General features: G+C 35.8%; 1 protein-coding gene across 1 annotated transcript in view; it reads left to right on the forward strand.

The window, feature by feature from the left end:
• LOC104252946 (connector enhancer of kinase suppressor of ras 2) overlaps positions 1–17,136 on the forward strand; it is a 209,188-nt gene that overhangs the window by 111,829 nt on the left and 80,223 nt on the right. The window contains exons 6-8 of the mRNA XM_059824361.1: positions 314–433; positions 12,033–12,092; positions 16,937–17,005. Coding sequence (XP_059680344.1) covers positions 314–433; positions 12,033–12,092; positions 16,937–17,005 — 249 coding nt within the window. The remainder of the gene's footprint in view (positions 1–313; positions 434–12,032; positions 12,093–16,936; positions 17,006–17,136) is intronic.

Below are 17,136 nucleotides of genomic sequence, written 5' to 3' on the forward strand. Positions count from 1 at the left end.
ATGAAGTTCATCAGTTGTTTTTTGTTTTTTAAAAGTGCATATAGTTGGAGTGGAGAAGATGAGATTACAGATGTTCTCAGTGCACAGTAAAATCTTCTGATCAGAACTGTACATGCATGTACATTTTCTTGACTTTTATGGGTATCTTCTGTTCCTTTAACCTTTTGTTTTTGACTTTCATATACCTATAGTTTTTACAATGGTAAGAAATAAAATTATCTGTTTATTCTCAGGTAGTTCTCAGAATAAGAACTTCTTTGCTAGTAGTTTCAGTTTAATATGAGGAATTATATTGACTTGTTTTTCTTTGTAGTGTAAAACCTTGTCTGGGATTTGTGACCACATCATTTCGCTCTCATCTGATTCTCTGGTGTCACAGTCAGCACATCTTGAGGTAGTTCATCTCACCAGCATTATGCCCAGTGAGGGTTTGGTAAGTAGCAAAGCAGTTTAAAGTTTAACTGTTAGAATACAGAATACAAGACTCGGTTCCTTAAGGTGATTTCTTTTTTTAATTTGTCAAGAAATCAAAATGTATTTTCATGCAGTGTCCTACTATTTCTTTTTTGGTAAGCTGAATCAGATTTCTGAAAGTGGTTTAATTAACATTTATATAAATAAAGGGATTGTAATTTTTTTAAAAAATTAAAACCTGTTTTACCTAGGGCTTCATGTGCAACTGGTAACTATATGAGCAGCTAAAGAAAAGTTATAGTCCTTTGATAGCCATATTGCAGTTTTTGGAACATACTAAAGTACTCCCCAAATAAATATAGAAATAAAATTAACTAAATATCATTAATTAATATGCTTTGAAAATGATTAGTGTAAGGTATGTTTCTTGGGCTTGCATAAAAATAGTTATATGCCTCCCTAATGATTCAGTTCAAATAAAACTTTCAGAAGTATTGTCCCAGAAACAAAATAAATCCCGTATATTCGTAAATTGTTGTTCACTGAGCAGACTAGTTAGGTGCCTTCTGAACATCCCAGCTGCTCTGCGTAATCGATCAACTACCAAAATTTTCTGCAGAGATGGTAGTTTAATATTATTTGGCTACTGCTTTTCAGTATTAATGTACTGTTAAATTTCTTGGACAAGGGATTTTTGTGAAGTTTTAGGGTCAGTGGGTAAAGATTTCTGTCTCCCCTCTGTAGTCCCCTACTTTACAACCATTCTGATACTGGTAGGCTGTAGGAGGATTGTGCTTGGGAACCTAAGATCCTAATAAAAGCTAGAGTGTAAGGTAGCACCGCAGGCACGGGGATGTTCTTGCACATTCTCCTCAAGAGACAGCCTACTTCTCCCAGTACGATGTCTTACACTGTCTTCAGCTGTCTTCTCAGGACTTTTTAAACTATTTTTTCCCCTACAAGAGGAGGAATCCAGGAATGTTGTTCCTGGGTTGGAGGAAGCAGTTGGAGGAGGAAAAAAGGTGGAAGTGGGTAGAGAAATCGGTAGCCGTGAGGCTTACTTGCAGAAAATTCCAGAAATGACAAATTAAAATACATTTGAGGGTCACTATACACATTGTGGTATGTTTCTTGTTTGTAATTCAGCGTGATTTACAAATTTATTTTAATATTCTGTTAGTTGAGATGTTTTGTATTTTTTCAGTATCTTACTCTTTGTTCTGACATTGAATAGCAATGAACATCATATGCAAATTCTGTCAAAGTTACAAGAGCATAATTATTTTGAGGTATGCATATTAATTTGAGAATTACGTATTTTAATAACATGAGGGGGTTTTGTATGACTACATAAGCTTACTTTATTCTTAGACTGATTTAGTCAGCAAAGAACATTACAACAGCATAAAACACATTTAATTTTAATTCTGTGGCATCACAGATGCTTAGCCCAGTATGTAATCCTGAAGACAGATACAATTTGCTTGCTGTGCTGCTGCATCCCAGTGGCCAAATATGTTCCCTTGGTGGCCCAGTTTCCCCTCTTGGTCTGATTTCTGAGTTAGTGCAGGGATACCCAGGAAATACCTGGTCAGTATCACTTACAGCTTGTGTAGTATATATGCTGTAAATCCATCGGAGCTTTCGACTTGCATTAAGACTGCTACATGCTGCGTGCTAGCAGTCTGGATCTCCGTACAGCTTTTCTTTCGATCCGGAAATGTAATGTATCCAGAAATTTCCGCTGGTCTACTTAGAGGAAAGTTCACTCTCAGTGCTGAAGAGAACATGAATACAGATAGGATGTATTTTCCTCAGAGATGATGGAGCATATCAAGCAGGGCTTGGCATTGCTAGTGTTTCCCATTCAGTGATAGCTCTAGATCTAGGATAGGGGTGTAGGCTCGTGGAGGGCAGAAAGTGTAGCCCGCTTCAAAAATGGCATGTCCTATGGTGAGCTGTAAATTTAATGGTGTGCAGTATTAGGCAGGTGTCTTCCAGGAGTTCTTGGGTATGAATGGTATACTTTCTAAGCAGCTTATCATAAAGTGTCGGAGTATGATTTAAACCTTTAAGACATGAGTGAGCAAGATGAGAGTTGTTGGCTGTATTGCTGTGGCCTGTCATGTGGTGCGCGCTTTCCTCCAGAACGCCCTCTTTTCTAACAGAATATCAAGCAGACAGAGCCTGTGCTATAATAATGCGGTAGACTGGACTCTATCACTGGGTGGAAGAACCATGGTGTAGTCCTCCATCCGCAGCGTACCCAGAAGTTTGTAGCCAGCAAAACTGCAGTAAGTGGGCACTGCTGACAGAGGACATGAGACAAATACTGCAATCAAAATTGCCTGTCAGTTTTTTCTTTTTTTTTTTTTAAATGAAGTGAACTCACAGTGAATGACTGAGTTTTCTGTGCCTAATTGTGAAGGCGCTATAACATGTTAGGTTGGAAAGTTCCTTCTAATCAATTCTGCTGACACTGTGTTCTGTTTAGAAAAAAATATGAAAAAGGACTATAAATGGGAATAAAAGAAAAATCATGTGAAAAGGAAAAGAAAACATTAATCAGAATCAAATATAGAACAGAGTAATGAATTACAAATGGCTTTCTCATGATTGTATAGCAGTTTTTTTCCACAGGATCTCTGCTCCATTCAAGAGAAAAATGAGTGCTATTCACTGAATGAAAAGTATTCAGAGTTCCATTTTTATCCTTATCATTCAGTGTAGGGGTTGAGGTCTTATTTACCACACTTGAGCTTAGCTCTGCATTCCCTTGAGTTACTAATTTCATCACGAGATTTTTTTTTTTATGTGGCCTTACTGAGTGTTTCACAGACGCTGATTAATTCATCCTCACAACACACTTATGAAAATGATACTGTAATTTTAGTTTTATAGATAGGAATTTAATGCACAGAGAAATTTGTGTCAAAATCACCAAAAATCTATTTTTCAGGAGAAGCTTACCATATAATTCTTCACAAGACTTGTTACTTTTATAGCATAAGTTTAAAATACAGTCTTTCTTGGGTTTAAGTGTAGCTAAGGTTTTCAGAGCTACCAAGAACTCTTAGCTTCAGCTTCATGCAGGATTGGCATTTAGAAAATGAACACAATTATTTCCCATTGGTGAAAAATGTGTTGTAAATTACTTAGATTTGTATAAGAATTCAGTTATCTGGAATGATATTCAGTTGACTTAATTATGAGTCTTTCTCTATTTTCAAAACTCCATTTGCAAAACTGCTTTTATTATATGCTTTCTAATTTCTTCAACAAATGAGCCAGAAATCCTATAGACATTGCACAAGCTTACACATAAACTGAATTAATTTCCAGGTCCAAGTCTATACAGTTACTATGTGGAGTCAGAACTCCTGCAGGGCCATGTCTGTGTGTTTAATTGTTTAAATAAATTCGGGTCATAAAGCATTTTCACAAAGGGACTGTATGTCATTTGAATGTGTACCTTCAGTTCTAGCATTTTCTAACTGTCTGTCCATGCTTTTACGAGCTTAATAGTTGTCTTTTTCTTTTTTTCCCTCTCTGAAGTATCTTCTTTTTCAGTCTTTATTAAAAAATAGTCTTACCTCATGCATTCCCCAGAACACACTCTGCTGGTGGTTTCATGGCAGTTTGCTGGACAAAAGAATTTGCATTGGGAAGCACAGGTTGTAGGTTCCATTCCAAGCTCTGATGATTGTGTTTGCATCCTGATCTCTGCAGGTGTTTGCTGGCTTCCAGAAACATACTGGGTTTTTTCCTCTCTCTTTCCATTCCTTCCCAGGCTGTACTAGTTGCATGTACCAGTCAAATTGCTTCCTCCTTTTCCCTATTTAGCCACTGACTTTTCAATGGCAAATACTAAACCACCCTCCATATATTTTTCATTTCATTTTAAAGTAACTTTAAAGAGTGTAGAACACTTTTTCTCCTGAATTGTAGTACTAGGTATGGTAATACCATTTTCATCTGAAGAGTACTGCATGCTCAGTCTGAGTAAGATATCTGGAATGCAAAACTTTGTTTCAGACTACCAATTTGACAAACTTGACGTAAACTCCTGTACTAAAAAAGTATTAGAGTGTGAGAACCACTGCCAGCTCTGACAGAAAGAGAACATGCATATGTAAGTTTTTATGAAATAGAATAAAATGACTTTAACTTCACGATTTAAGAAAATTCCCTTCCTTGGCTTTCAGTTTTTCAATTCTTTGAGTTATTTATATTGTCAGTTGTAGCACAAAAAAGGAAATTGGATCATTTTTATACTTACAAATGCTTTTTATAAATTGCTTTTCTTTCTGCTTGGAGAAAGATAGGTTTCCATTCCATTGCATTGCATGGTAAACTTCCTTTTGAATTTACAATAACTTGTGGTAAATGAAACTATGACATGATTTTAATTTTTAGACACTGCACATAGCTGCTCAGTACAAGGCAAGATTTTTCTCAAAAATGTGATATTTCAAAAATCTACTCCCCTGGCATTTATTATGTTTCAAAAGTCCACAGACCAAGTTCTGCGTTTAGGAGTCCCAGAATTTCTGTTTAGTGATTAGACAAAACTGGTGCAGCAGTACCCTCTTTAAATTTCTTGGCTTGATAGACCCAGCATAAGCAATAGGCCCTTGAGACAATAGTGTGTGTTACAGTTTGCAGGGGAAGAGGTGCAGCTCCTAAGCTTGCTACTAAGTCCTTGAGGGTGAGAGGAGGTGAAAGGCTGTGCGAACCTTGTTATTAATTAGCTCAGACTAAGTCCCGAGCCAGCTTTGGAGCAGTTTTGCTGTCAGATAAACAAAGGCAGGCTAAAGGAACCAGTGTTTTAAGTGAGATGATGGATATAGAAACTGTCCATAAGAAGGGAGAATGGAGGGGGTTTTGAGGTTTGGGGGTTTTTTCCTCCTACTACTCTGGGATGATCAGGGGTTGTCAGTAGTGGAAGATTTTTTTTTTGTATTAGAGCCAGTATTATTTCAGACTAAACTTTTTTTTTAAAATCTTTTGAACTTGATGTGCTGTACGTATATTTAAAGATACTTCTGTGTAACATGCAACTTTAATCTTCTTTGATGAGATTAATGATTACTCTTAAGCAGGAGATTCTAAACAGGCAGGCTGTTGGGGTTTTATTTTTTGCTTTCATATCTTCTGTTGTCTGAGGAATGTTTTGTTTCTGGAATGCAGTACCACTTAACTCCTCTTCCTTTCACTTTTTGTTGTTGTTGTTGTTTTCTCCTGTCTCTGAGCTTCCTACTGCTGATAGAAACAGTGTAATCCGTCACACTTTAATTAAGATATACATCGCTAATATCCACAGCTTTGTTAATTTTTCTGCAGCAGTAACTTTTCCTGTTTAATTTTAAAATTTAAGGGAAGCAAAGATTGTGGGAATAAACATTTTTGTAAGACCAGCTGTGTATCATTGGAGAAAAAAAAACAAAAAACAAGCAGACAAGCTGTCAGATGCAAAGACCCTTTTTTAGTAAGGATTATTCCTCTGTCTAATGTAGAGCTACCCTTTCAAATAGTACTTCTCTTTATGTGGAGTTTGTAATTTAAGGTGATGGAAGCCAATCTTTTCCGTTTTTACAAGCAAGGGATTGCAAGAGAATGCAAGAAGAAAAAGTAGAATATGAAGACAGATTTTTGTGGAAATACACATGGCTGTTCTAAAACTGTTAGGGTGTTAATCTAATTATTTCAGATTATTTTAAAGGCTTACAGAAACTTGACAGAGTTCCATCATGCTTGACTTATAAAGGTTCTCATAGCCTAACTTTTTTGTTGTCTGTGGGTTTCTATTTAGGTAGGATTTAGTAAAAGGATTGTAAGAAAGAAGAATAAACTCTCTTGAGTAAGATGGTTCAAATAAATACATAGAGCTGTTATTATGCTTTGTAGTAGCAAAGACACTTATATGCCTCTGTCCAAATTTGATAGTTAAAACAAGGTTAAAGAACCATTTTACATTTGGGGCAAAAGATCCAGGGGTGTAACAGTTGCCTGGTAGTTTGTAGGATTACAAACCTGCATCTTTGCTATTGATGCTTCATTGTGCTATGAAAGTGGAGCCAGCAGTCTTCTCCCTTTAGAAGTGCTGTTGAGACATATAGACCATTTTATTGCAGTTTTAAATACCTGAATTTTCTGTGCAGAAGTATTTTCTCATATTCCAGCAAAGAAGTGGTGTGAAAACATGAATCATCTGATAATAGGTCATTGTTACTCAAACAGGAATAGTGGCCTACAGTTGGACGTGTTGGAAGTATGAGCCAGAAATGCTCACACTAAGAGAGTTTAGTCTCATTGCGAAATTCAGAGCTCTTCAAATATTGTCTGAAATATTCCTGGATTAACCTGGGAATAGCTGTTGACACTTAGAAATACCCTGTTGTCATTATATCCTGGTTAATTAACCAGATGACTCTGCAAGAAATTTTTCAAGGTAATTCCACTTACAAGTGGAAACACCATTTTCTGGGGAATAGTCTCTTTAAAATGGTATTTTAAATGGCTGATTCCTTCCCATATGTTTTCAAAGGTCAGATTTTAATTAAAAACCTTTACATCACTCTCTCATTAGGGGACAGTGACAGACTTACTCAGGAACAGTCAGGTTCTTGATATAACAGCCTGTGAAACATTTCCTTGTTCTGTAGCACCTCTCATACATTAGTATAATTCTTTGGAGTTTCATATCTGACATATCACAGTTATTAAAGAGCACCTATTTATTTCTAACCCCCCAACTGTTGACTAGTCTGAGCCATCTTCACAGAGTGAAGGCGAATACTCAACTCTTGCCCAGAGATAAGGAGTATAGTTTGTCATTTTTCTGTGCTCTGAGATCGTTGGTGGGATTCAAGAAGAAACTAGAATCAGAATAAAGAGCCATTCTTGAAAAAAAGGAGAGAAATCATTTTGAAAAGGGAGCCCAATGAAATTCTGCTTGGAGGGGCAGAAAATAGACCAATAAGAGGACAGAAGATTGGGAATTGAGGAGGGGATGACTGACTTACGTGGGTAGAAAGAACAGAATAGGATGTGATAGTGAAGGATATGGTAGGAAAGCCCTGGAATTGGTTAAACAAGGGGAATGGATGTTGATGAGCCAGAAGAGCAGGAAGAAGGGAAGACAGCCAGGTGGAAAGGGCAACAACTGAAAGTGGAAGGAAAGAGGTAGGAGAAACCTCTAGAGCAGGACTCAGTTGCATAGATGGAGACGTCTCGTATCATTTTAGATGCCCATCTTTCAGTTGCCACTCCAGAAGGCTCTCTGTCATATCTGCCAAGCCTATGCATATTTTTTGGTTACTTTGAAGTGACTAAATATTCTCTGGATATCACTGTTTAAGCAGATCAGTTCCACCCCTTCTGTCTGGATACTGATTCTGGGACTGGATGTATGGAGGAAAAAGCTTGTGTTGGGCACTGAACGCAGAAGGAGAGACTAGAGCTGATGGGGAGTGGGGGGAAGAAGCTTGTGTTATGGAGACTGAATAGGCAAGAAAACTTATTTGAGAGGGAAAACCATTTGTGTTGTAGAGGAAGGACCAGAAGACAGAGGGAAGTGGGAGACAACAGGACAAAAAGCCACTTCCCACTGAAAGTCTCCCATCCAGAGCCTAGGATGGATTCCAGGATTGAGAAGTTCCCTTGTTTATGTGCTTTTTGTCTGTGAAACCCACTGACAAAATAGTCTTCTTATCTAGTCTTAGCCTGATATTTTTGCTATTTTACTTTGATAGCTCATATGGCTGAAATCTATGAAATAGTTTGCAAGTAGTTTGTGTAAAGAGTAATATAAGAATAATTAGCTTACAAGAGTATATCTTCATTTCCATCAGTTTTTTTAACAGGAGTTAACAGGATCAAAATAGCGGATATGTGGATCCTCTTTTAATAAATTAGTTTACAAGTTAATTAAAGATTATGCTTATGTAAAAATATATTATTACAGAAGAATATGACTCTCTTGAATATGCTGAATCAATATGACTCCTTTAAGCCACAGGTAAAATAGAAAATAACTGTAAATAAAGTAACTATTTCTAACAATTCCAGAAGTGTTAGCAGTTGTCACAACAGGATCTACTTAGCTATTCATATCTGGACTTGGGTAAAAGAGGCTTGCTGCTTCAATTCTTCAACTGCTGTATTAAATCATATTTGCCTGGAACCTATGTTATCTGGCAGAAGATTTTTCAGAATGTATTTCCATTCTTTTTAGGCTTATTAACCATAAAAAATGCTTATATTAGTGGAAACAGAATGAAACAATGATGAACAAAAAGATAGCAAATAGCCCATTAAATTGAAAGCAAGGTCCAGCTCTTTTGCCTAGTTCAGACTGTGAATACTTGCGTGCTTTTTCTGGGTTCACAGAATTAACAGCTCTCTAAATGACTAAGTTTTGCGATTTTGGACATTTCTTATAAGCCAGAGTAGATGATTTTCATTTTTCACTGAAAGTTTTATGAAAGTCATCCCCTTAAAGCCTTTTGTTTATATCAATAAACTACTTCGTATATACATATGAGCAATTTAAACTTTTGAGGGGTTCTGCTGGCCTGTGCCAGGCTTAAAATACGCCCAGAGATTCTAATCTTTCTCTTTACAAATGCTGATTTAAAAAAGAAAATGTGGATGGGGATGAAGCACACCAGTCACTAAAGTAGGGTTGACACAGATTGTCCTTTAGAAACAATATTTTTCAAGTGTCAGTGTCTTTTCTTGTTGAAGGATAGAGTCCTTTAAAAGTCTTCCTACCGCAGAAAGCAATCAAGAGCTGGATTGAACTGTACACACTGCATTACACACTGCATTGTCTGTTGTAAAAGGTTAGGCAAGTGATGACAGTCAGCATATCAAGGACGGGTTTTTTAGACAGAAATGTTTACAGGGTTGGAAAGAGTGATTTGAAGCAGGGACAATATCTGGCCTCTAGAACAGATGACAAAGACTAAATAAAGCCATTTTCAGAATTGGTATATGCTTTTCAGGGGGTTCTTTTAAGAATACTTTGAATCTTGTTTTAAGTATTATAGTAAAAACTTTCTCCTGAGTGGAAAAATATTTTGGGAGCTATTATTTTATATATGATAGATAGGTAAAATACATATATATGTTTTTATATATATTATATATAAAATACCTTGCATTCTGAACTATATAAAATAAAAAATTAATATAACAATTTATATATATTTTTAGTTAGCATGTAATCTTCCAGGGTTTTCAGGTAAAACGGATACGTCAAGGAGATCCAGTGCTACTGTAATGGTCAACAAGAAGCAAGCTCTTTCATTATGTTTCCTTTGGGAAAACAAGGATGAAACTCTATCTAGCGTAATTGGAAGGCTATGAGTCATTCACTAAAATTGTTTATTTTTATATATTTTGTTCTAAAAGTTTAATAGCTAAGATGAAAGAGCAGATAGTAAAATGTAGGGTAATTCTTAGTGATTAGTCAGTTTTTATGTCTCTCAGATGGCATATGTTAAGAGATAAAATTGTAATTTGATTTTTTTCCAAAAATACACACAGCTTAACAAGAGGCTAAGAACTTTATGAAGAGATATGTGATAAAATTTAGTGAAAAGTTTAGCACTATGTTCTGTTTTGGCCTTAAAAATCTTAGTTTGTTGGTTTGCTAAGTGGGGAATGAATCTTGTCAAAACAAGTAGGGTGTTAGAACTGTGATATTAAATTTGATATTAAAAGTGTGGCTGGAAATGTGTTACTGAAGGCTACTATGTGTTAAAATCACAGACTTCTGTGATGGATGGAGCAACGTTGTGTAACATACTGGCTAAAAGTTCACCGTGGAAACCCAGCGTAACAGATACTAGCCGGATTTAAATACCTATTTAAGATTTTTAATGGAGACTCAATGTCCCATTCTCAGTGAGAACCTGCAGGTTTTTTCATGATCTAATACTCTTGTTTATGGCTTTCGGTTAGCAAAGAGAAGGAGAATCAGATGTTTGTCAGTAACTGTTGAAGGTACTACAGAAATAATAGAATAGTGAACACTGATAAAATAAAGCTAACTGTATAGAAGGAAATAGTGGAAGACTCCCCAGAATCTTCTTTCTTCCAACTAATTACATGTTGTGAAAGTGATTTCAAGACTTCCAACATTTAATTTGGACATCTTTGTTACTTACAAATGAAATAGCTTATAAAGCAGTCTCATTTAAAAGAACAAGTAGTCATGGTGAGTAAAATCTAAAATGGAGTTTTCTATGCAGCAGAGTCAAGCAGCCTTATCAGTTTTAGTCAGTCTTTACTTTTAAGATTTAAATAAAGTTAAAACTTGCTGAAATTGAATTAGTTTATGTTACAGTAGAAGTCACATTTTCTCAGGATGAAAAATCAAAGTAGACCCAGCTAGAGCAGGTTACTCAGGGCCTCCTCCAGTCAAGTTTTGATCATCTTCAAGTCAGGTCAGAGATCCCACAGCCTTGCCAACCTGTTCCAGTGTTTTATTATCTTATGGTAAAATGGGGGGGTGGGGTGGGGGGTGGTGGTGGATATTTTAAAAATCTCCTTTTTTTTTTTTTTAATTGAGTTCCAACTTTTGTTCCTTGCTTCTCATCCTCTCACTGTGCACTTCCAAAAAGAGTTTGGCTCCATCTTCTCTATACCCTTCCAATTTAGTAGTTGTAGAAAGTGGAATGATCTTTGTAGTATTTTTACCTTTTCTTTTTGTGTGTGCGTTTGTGTAACCACCTAGCCTGAAGATCTTCATTAGTGTTCTGAAATTGGTTTCTGTGAACAAAATGTTCTTTCTTATTGCTGGGGGCTCTAAACTTCCATTTTGACAGCACAAGGTGATGTGGAATTATTGAAAGGATAATGAATCAGCAGTACAATGTACCAATTAGATGAATTAGGTTTCAAAATTTGATGGATAACCATACTATAAGGAGAGATGTGAAGCTATGACTTTACTCCTGAGAGGCAAGAATACAAGCAATTGAATCTCACTGACATTTAAGGCGCTGTGTGTGTACAGCTAGATAGATACCTACTTAGGTTGTCTCTCTGTATCATGTCCATTGCCTCCTTGAAGCAGAATTCTTGCTGGACTAATTAAAAAGCTCCTGTTAGTTCACCAAGCTAATTTTTCTCCATAAATTGGCAATAGGAGCACTGGCTCATGTATTTTCTGAGTTAGGCTATGGTTTCATTTTTATTAAATCAGTAATTCTCTGAAGATGGGGCCTTTAAGTTTAAAGACTATTCCTGTTCGTGGTTTCAATTTTGATACTTCTTTTATGTCACTAGTAATAAAAAGAGGTAATTTTAAGTATTTCAAATACTAAATAGGAGGGATCTTTTAGGCTGATGTTCAGTGTTGAATTGGGTCCAAAAACTTTGTTTGGAATTAAAAAAAGCATTAAGTGAGAAAACTATGCTGTTTATAATGGGTCTGGATACATATTTGTTTAACTTAGATTTGCAAATGTTAATGGACCATGGTTCCTTCCAGTCTGTTCAGTTGTTATGGTCCTTAAACTGGAATAAACTTACTATTGTAATCATCATGCAAACATTATTTATTTGTTTCCTACAAATATTAATTACCTTTCTTGCTCTTTTTGCAGGGAATGTATATCAAATCGACGTATGATGGACTACATGTAATCACAGGAACAACTGAAAATGTAAGCTGCTTTATTCTACATGACTTTATTATGCATATAGGTATTTTCTGTATATCTGCAGTACATTCTGTGATATGAAAACTTGCTTTAAGTCAAGCCACTGTTTATTAATACTTTTTTGTTTCTCTTTTCTGTACATATATCATATTATCTTTGTAAAAACTTGGAACCCTTGAAAAGAGACATCATAGAAAAATATCTATGATGAAGTGACTAAAAACTGACAATGTAACAAAATGAAAATCTTGAACTTCTGTCCTCAGTGGTTCTTCCAATGCACCTTTCTAGTAGTCTTCATGTATATCTTCTCTCTGGCACAAAAGTATTTTCCTTTGTATTAAGTAAATTTTTCTCCAGTAAGAGCATCATCATTAGTCTAAAATAATATCTGTTGTATTTAATTTTTGTTCTCTAGATAAATCTCTCAGAACATAAAACAGTTCAGGTTCATATAAAAAAACAGGAGTATTTTTCTGTCGACAGAATAGTAGAAATAATATAGCAGGGAGGAAAAAATCTGACTCAGGTGGTTATATTGGCCAGAGTAGTGACAAAATTGCAGAGTTACTGATACGCATAGTTGTCATCTGAGCAGCCCTTAATAAGTAGTCAGCTTACTTTTTATGCAGTGAGTAAATAGTGTCATACAATGAAGAATACTTTCTTGCTAAGAGTTATTTGTTTTCTTCTTAGAATGGACAGTAATTTTTTTTGTGATTTTTTTGTTCTTGTTGTTGTTCTAATTACAAGATTAATTTTAAAAGAATGTTAGAAGAATTAGACTTTTGGAGATGATGCCTGTCCTAGGATTGACTCATAGAAAATGAGTAGCTTTTGTATGTGTAAGCAATTCAGTAAAATAGATTGTAAAATAATAGATTTTAATATAGTTACAATATCAGCAATATGGGTGGATGTAAAAAACATGGGTAATGCGGAAAGGTAACTTAAAATATTTTATTTGATGTCAGATAGGTTATAGAATAATCTTTGATAAACCAGAAAGTTTTCAAAGCCAGCAGTAATTACTGGCAGGACTATCACTAAGAAGGGAGAAATTGTGGAAAGGAACAAACAGATTTTGGTACATGAATGGAAGGGGACAGATGATTTGACAATGTTACAAAACCAGGTTAGTTAACAATCCAAATGACTATTGTGTGAGGATGTATAAAAAGTTATTTTATGAAAATAACCGTTCCTGAAATAATTGTATTAGGAGGAGCTAAGCACCATTGTATTTTCATATTTTCCATCATCTGTAGTAAGAGACAAAGAAACATGTATTAATTATCATTTTCATTGTAGTCCCAGAAGTGTTAGGCAAATCTGAACCAAAAGCACACAGAAATGCTGCAGCGCATAAATCAGTATGACGGATCACAGAAAAACTAAACAGTGTGACAAGAATAACAAAGTAGCTTCTAAATATCCTTCTTGTTACTTAACTTGCAATTCATAATTATAAATTTGAAAAAAATAAATTGACTTCAACTGCTGCAATCTAATTACTTTGACAGACTTCATAATAAGACCCATCCCTTCTGTTTTTCATATAGTGTTTTAGTCAGACTGTTTTCATTCAGTCTTGGATCTATTTAACAGTGTATAGCTGGATAAATTACAAGTTTAGATTTTATAAAGCTAATATTGAAATTATGTAATGCTGACACCCAAGGAACATAAAATTAGCACTGTGCAGCTAGCCAAAGATGTAAATACTTGCTGGCATACATCAGTGGTATGCTGGCCCGTATGGGTAAGCTTCATATGTGGTATTTTGTTCTACTTGATTTATATACATAGAGTAGTATTGCATCATACAGTTCTTGTCACTCAGTTTTTAGACAGTGCAAACCATGGAAAGCCTGATGATTTGTGTGTCACAATTTGTGAAGACAAGTCTAATGCAAATTAAACTTAAAATTTGTTTGCTTATTCATATTAATGCTGTTGGCAGCATTTAGAAGTCTTAAAATAACTATATGTGTATCTTGGGTCCTGAAACTTGTGAACGATCCATCTTGATTATATTGCAACAGATTTTCTTCATAGATTGAATTACTCACGCTATAATTAATCCACTTTTTAAATGTAATTCTAATTCACTTTAGAAATACAATGCAGTTTGTAGGGAAAATATGTATATATTTATAATTGAAATTCACAAGAGGAGCTACTAAATTGCCAGCCACTAAAATTTTTATTTTTATTTTGACTAAACTTCAGCTGGCAAAACTTTTTGATAAGACACCACCCTAAGAAGTTGCTTTTTTGTTTTTGGTAAAAGTGTAATCACATGTGCAGATAAAACAGCTTCAAAGACCTTTAATTTCTGGCATTTCAGCAAACTGATTTTTCATTCCTTTTGAAGGGATAATTGACCTCAGAGCCGGTGTTTAATTTTAAAAGATAATAATTAGCTCAGCCTCATCAAAGTCAGGAAAGGAGCTAAAAAGAGAAAGAAACCAGGCCTTTGCTTTTCCAAGTAATGTCAACTGAAGTTAAACGTTATGAATGGTGGTGTTTACTTCAGTTTCCTGCTTACCTTTCATTCACTGTTTAAAGTGGTCAAGTTTGTATTCACATTGAATTCTAGACATACCTTTCTGTTACATGTTTAGTCCTGCACAAAAGAGCAATCTGCCAAACTTCTGCAAGTTTCCACTAAAAGGAGAATTTGACACAGGAGACAGGTAGTTCTTCACACCATCCTATAAAGTATGTAGGTAAAATTCTGTTTATTTTAGTGCAGAAGGACTCAGATGACAGGAGTTGATATCTGGCTGCAATGACCAGGTAGTTTTGCTCAAGGGCTGGACTCCCCACTACAGGAGACACAGAAGCCCTTACGAAAGAACAACAGAGATCAAGCATTGAGGAGCTGGAACGTAGCTTGTGTTGGGGAGGTTGGGCAGAGCAAGGTTAGGAATGGCAAGCAAGCAGCAGGCTGAACGTAAAAGCTATGCTTGGAATAGCACCTGTAACACACTTGGAATCACTGTGTCATATGTTGGCTGTTTGCCTTATTGGCTTGTTTTTTCTGATTGAATAATTAATGATGTCTCCTACTACTCTCCTGCAGCTGTGTAGACTGCAGAATCTATTGATTAATCGGCAGGAACTGACTATTGGAGAGTGATTTGACCTCCTCATAGATGAGTCACTTTGGCATTTTATTCCAAAGTAATTGCAGTCACTTTCTCCCCAGGGGCCATTTGGAGTTTTGTTGTATTGTTCCCTCTTGTCTCTGTTCCTTTTGTTTATCTTATATTTTTAATCTCCATCCACAAAAGGGATGGAAATGATGAGTGGGATTTGTGATTGGTCAAGACTCTGTAACTGAAGAGCTCTTGCCTGTTTCCTGGAAGTCTTGACTGGTATGCAGTAGAGTCATGAATGTAAGCTTCTACAAGTCATCATTAGTTCAGAAAAATCTTTTCTTCATTTGCATTTGTACCTGGCTCTTGTGCTATGGGCAGTTTATGTTATAGGCTGGCTCCAAAAGACATCCAGGAACTGAACTGAGTTTTGATAATGTAACTCATTTTATGTGGTACTTCTTCAACAGTATTAGAGCTAGACCACTCCCTGTAGCTGTAAGTGGCTCTTTTTCTGCCTTTCTTAGTAGTCTGCTTACTTGGACAGGGAACCTGAACTGTTACTTGAAGAGTATTTTGCTTTAAATGTTTCTGCATTGTTTGAGATTGGACAATCTGTCCTTCCCTCTCTCTGACTCCGTATCTAACAAATAGAGTAAACATTCAACCTTGTCCAAGTCTCCTGGCTGGTCTACTTCCTTAATAGCTAAGTTCCACTGTGATTTATTTCTCAAGGTGATTTCTCGCTCTTTAATTATTTTCTGGTTATTTTCTCTTGAATTTCAAGTTGATGTACTCTGTGTCAGTAGAACACTCTTGTAAGCTAGTGCACAATACGAGTAATTTGCCATGAATTTTCATGTATTCTCATCAGTATGACTGCTGATCTCCTGCATGCCTTACAGATTTGTCTTACACATTTAAGATCTGGTTTCATGAAGCGTTTAAAAATGGTTTGCTAAATAGCAGTTGACCGTGTTCAAGTGGCTTTTCAATGGATTTTAATCCATTGTAATGTGATCAGAAGAAGCTATATTTAGGATAAGGGAGCTTTTCAGCTCAGCAATCCCAAAATCATGTGAATGGTATATATGGAATAGTGTGTGTGTATATATATATATTAAAAAAAGTCTCCTGAGGAGCTAGTCTGTCACTGACAGTATCCATTTGTAAATTACCATTTTCTGTGTTCAAATGGCTAATCTAGTACTGTCTTGGAAGTGCTGGAGCTGTCGTGAAGAATTTTTTTTGTAGAGAATTTTCAGTGTACTTAAGCAGTAAAACTGCTGTATAAAGGACTAGATGAGACCTGCTTTTCTGTTACATGCATGGTTGGTCCAGCCCTGTCCCTGACCACGCAGTAAGCTCAGTATTTGTTGGCTTAATAGATTTACTTCTATGTGATGTAAATTCACTCTGTATTCCCAGTAAGCTCATGACTGCTCATACTCTTTGCAGAGAGGTGAAGAAGCTAGAATAGTTCAACCAGTCAAAAAGGCTCTTCATCACAAACAGAAGGACGATTATAGATTACTTCATGGAATTGCCATCTGTAATCAGAAAAAACATAGTTCCTTATAAATACACTTTTTATACATATGAACAATTATTGTTATTTGATAACAGTAATTCTTCTTTGGGCACAGTTTTCTTGCATCCTTCAACATTCATTGTTTTAATTCCTGCTCTTGCCTTCCCCCTCCAAACCCCCATGTAAAGTTAGTTTTTATCTCTCATGTTTAGTCTCCTGCTGACCAGTGTAAGAAAATCCATGCTGGTGATGAAGTGATCCAGGTCAACCATCAAACTGTGGTAAGTATTTTGGAAATTCTGCTCTGCAGGCTTTGCGTGTTCCCACTGCTAAAATGGTAATAAATCTTAGAAGGTAAATTTGCCAAACTAGATTAGTATTTATGTCTTTTAAAATATCATAACCACTGCTT

This window comes from Gavia stellata, chromosome 14 (genome assembly GCF_030936135.1).
Source record: "Gavia stellata isolate bGavSte3 chromosome 14, bGavSte3.hap2, whole genome shotgun sequence".
Taxonomy (NCBI): domain Eukaryota; kingdom Metazoa; phylum Chordata; class Aves; order Gaviiformes; family Gaviidae; genus Gavia; species Gavia stellata.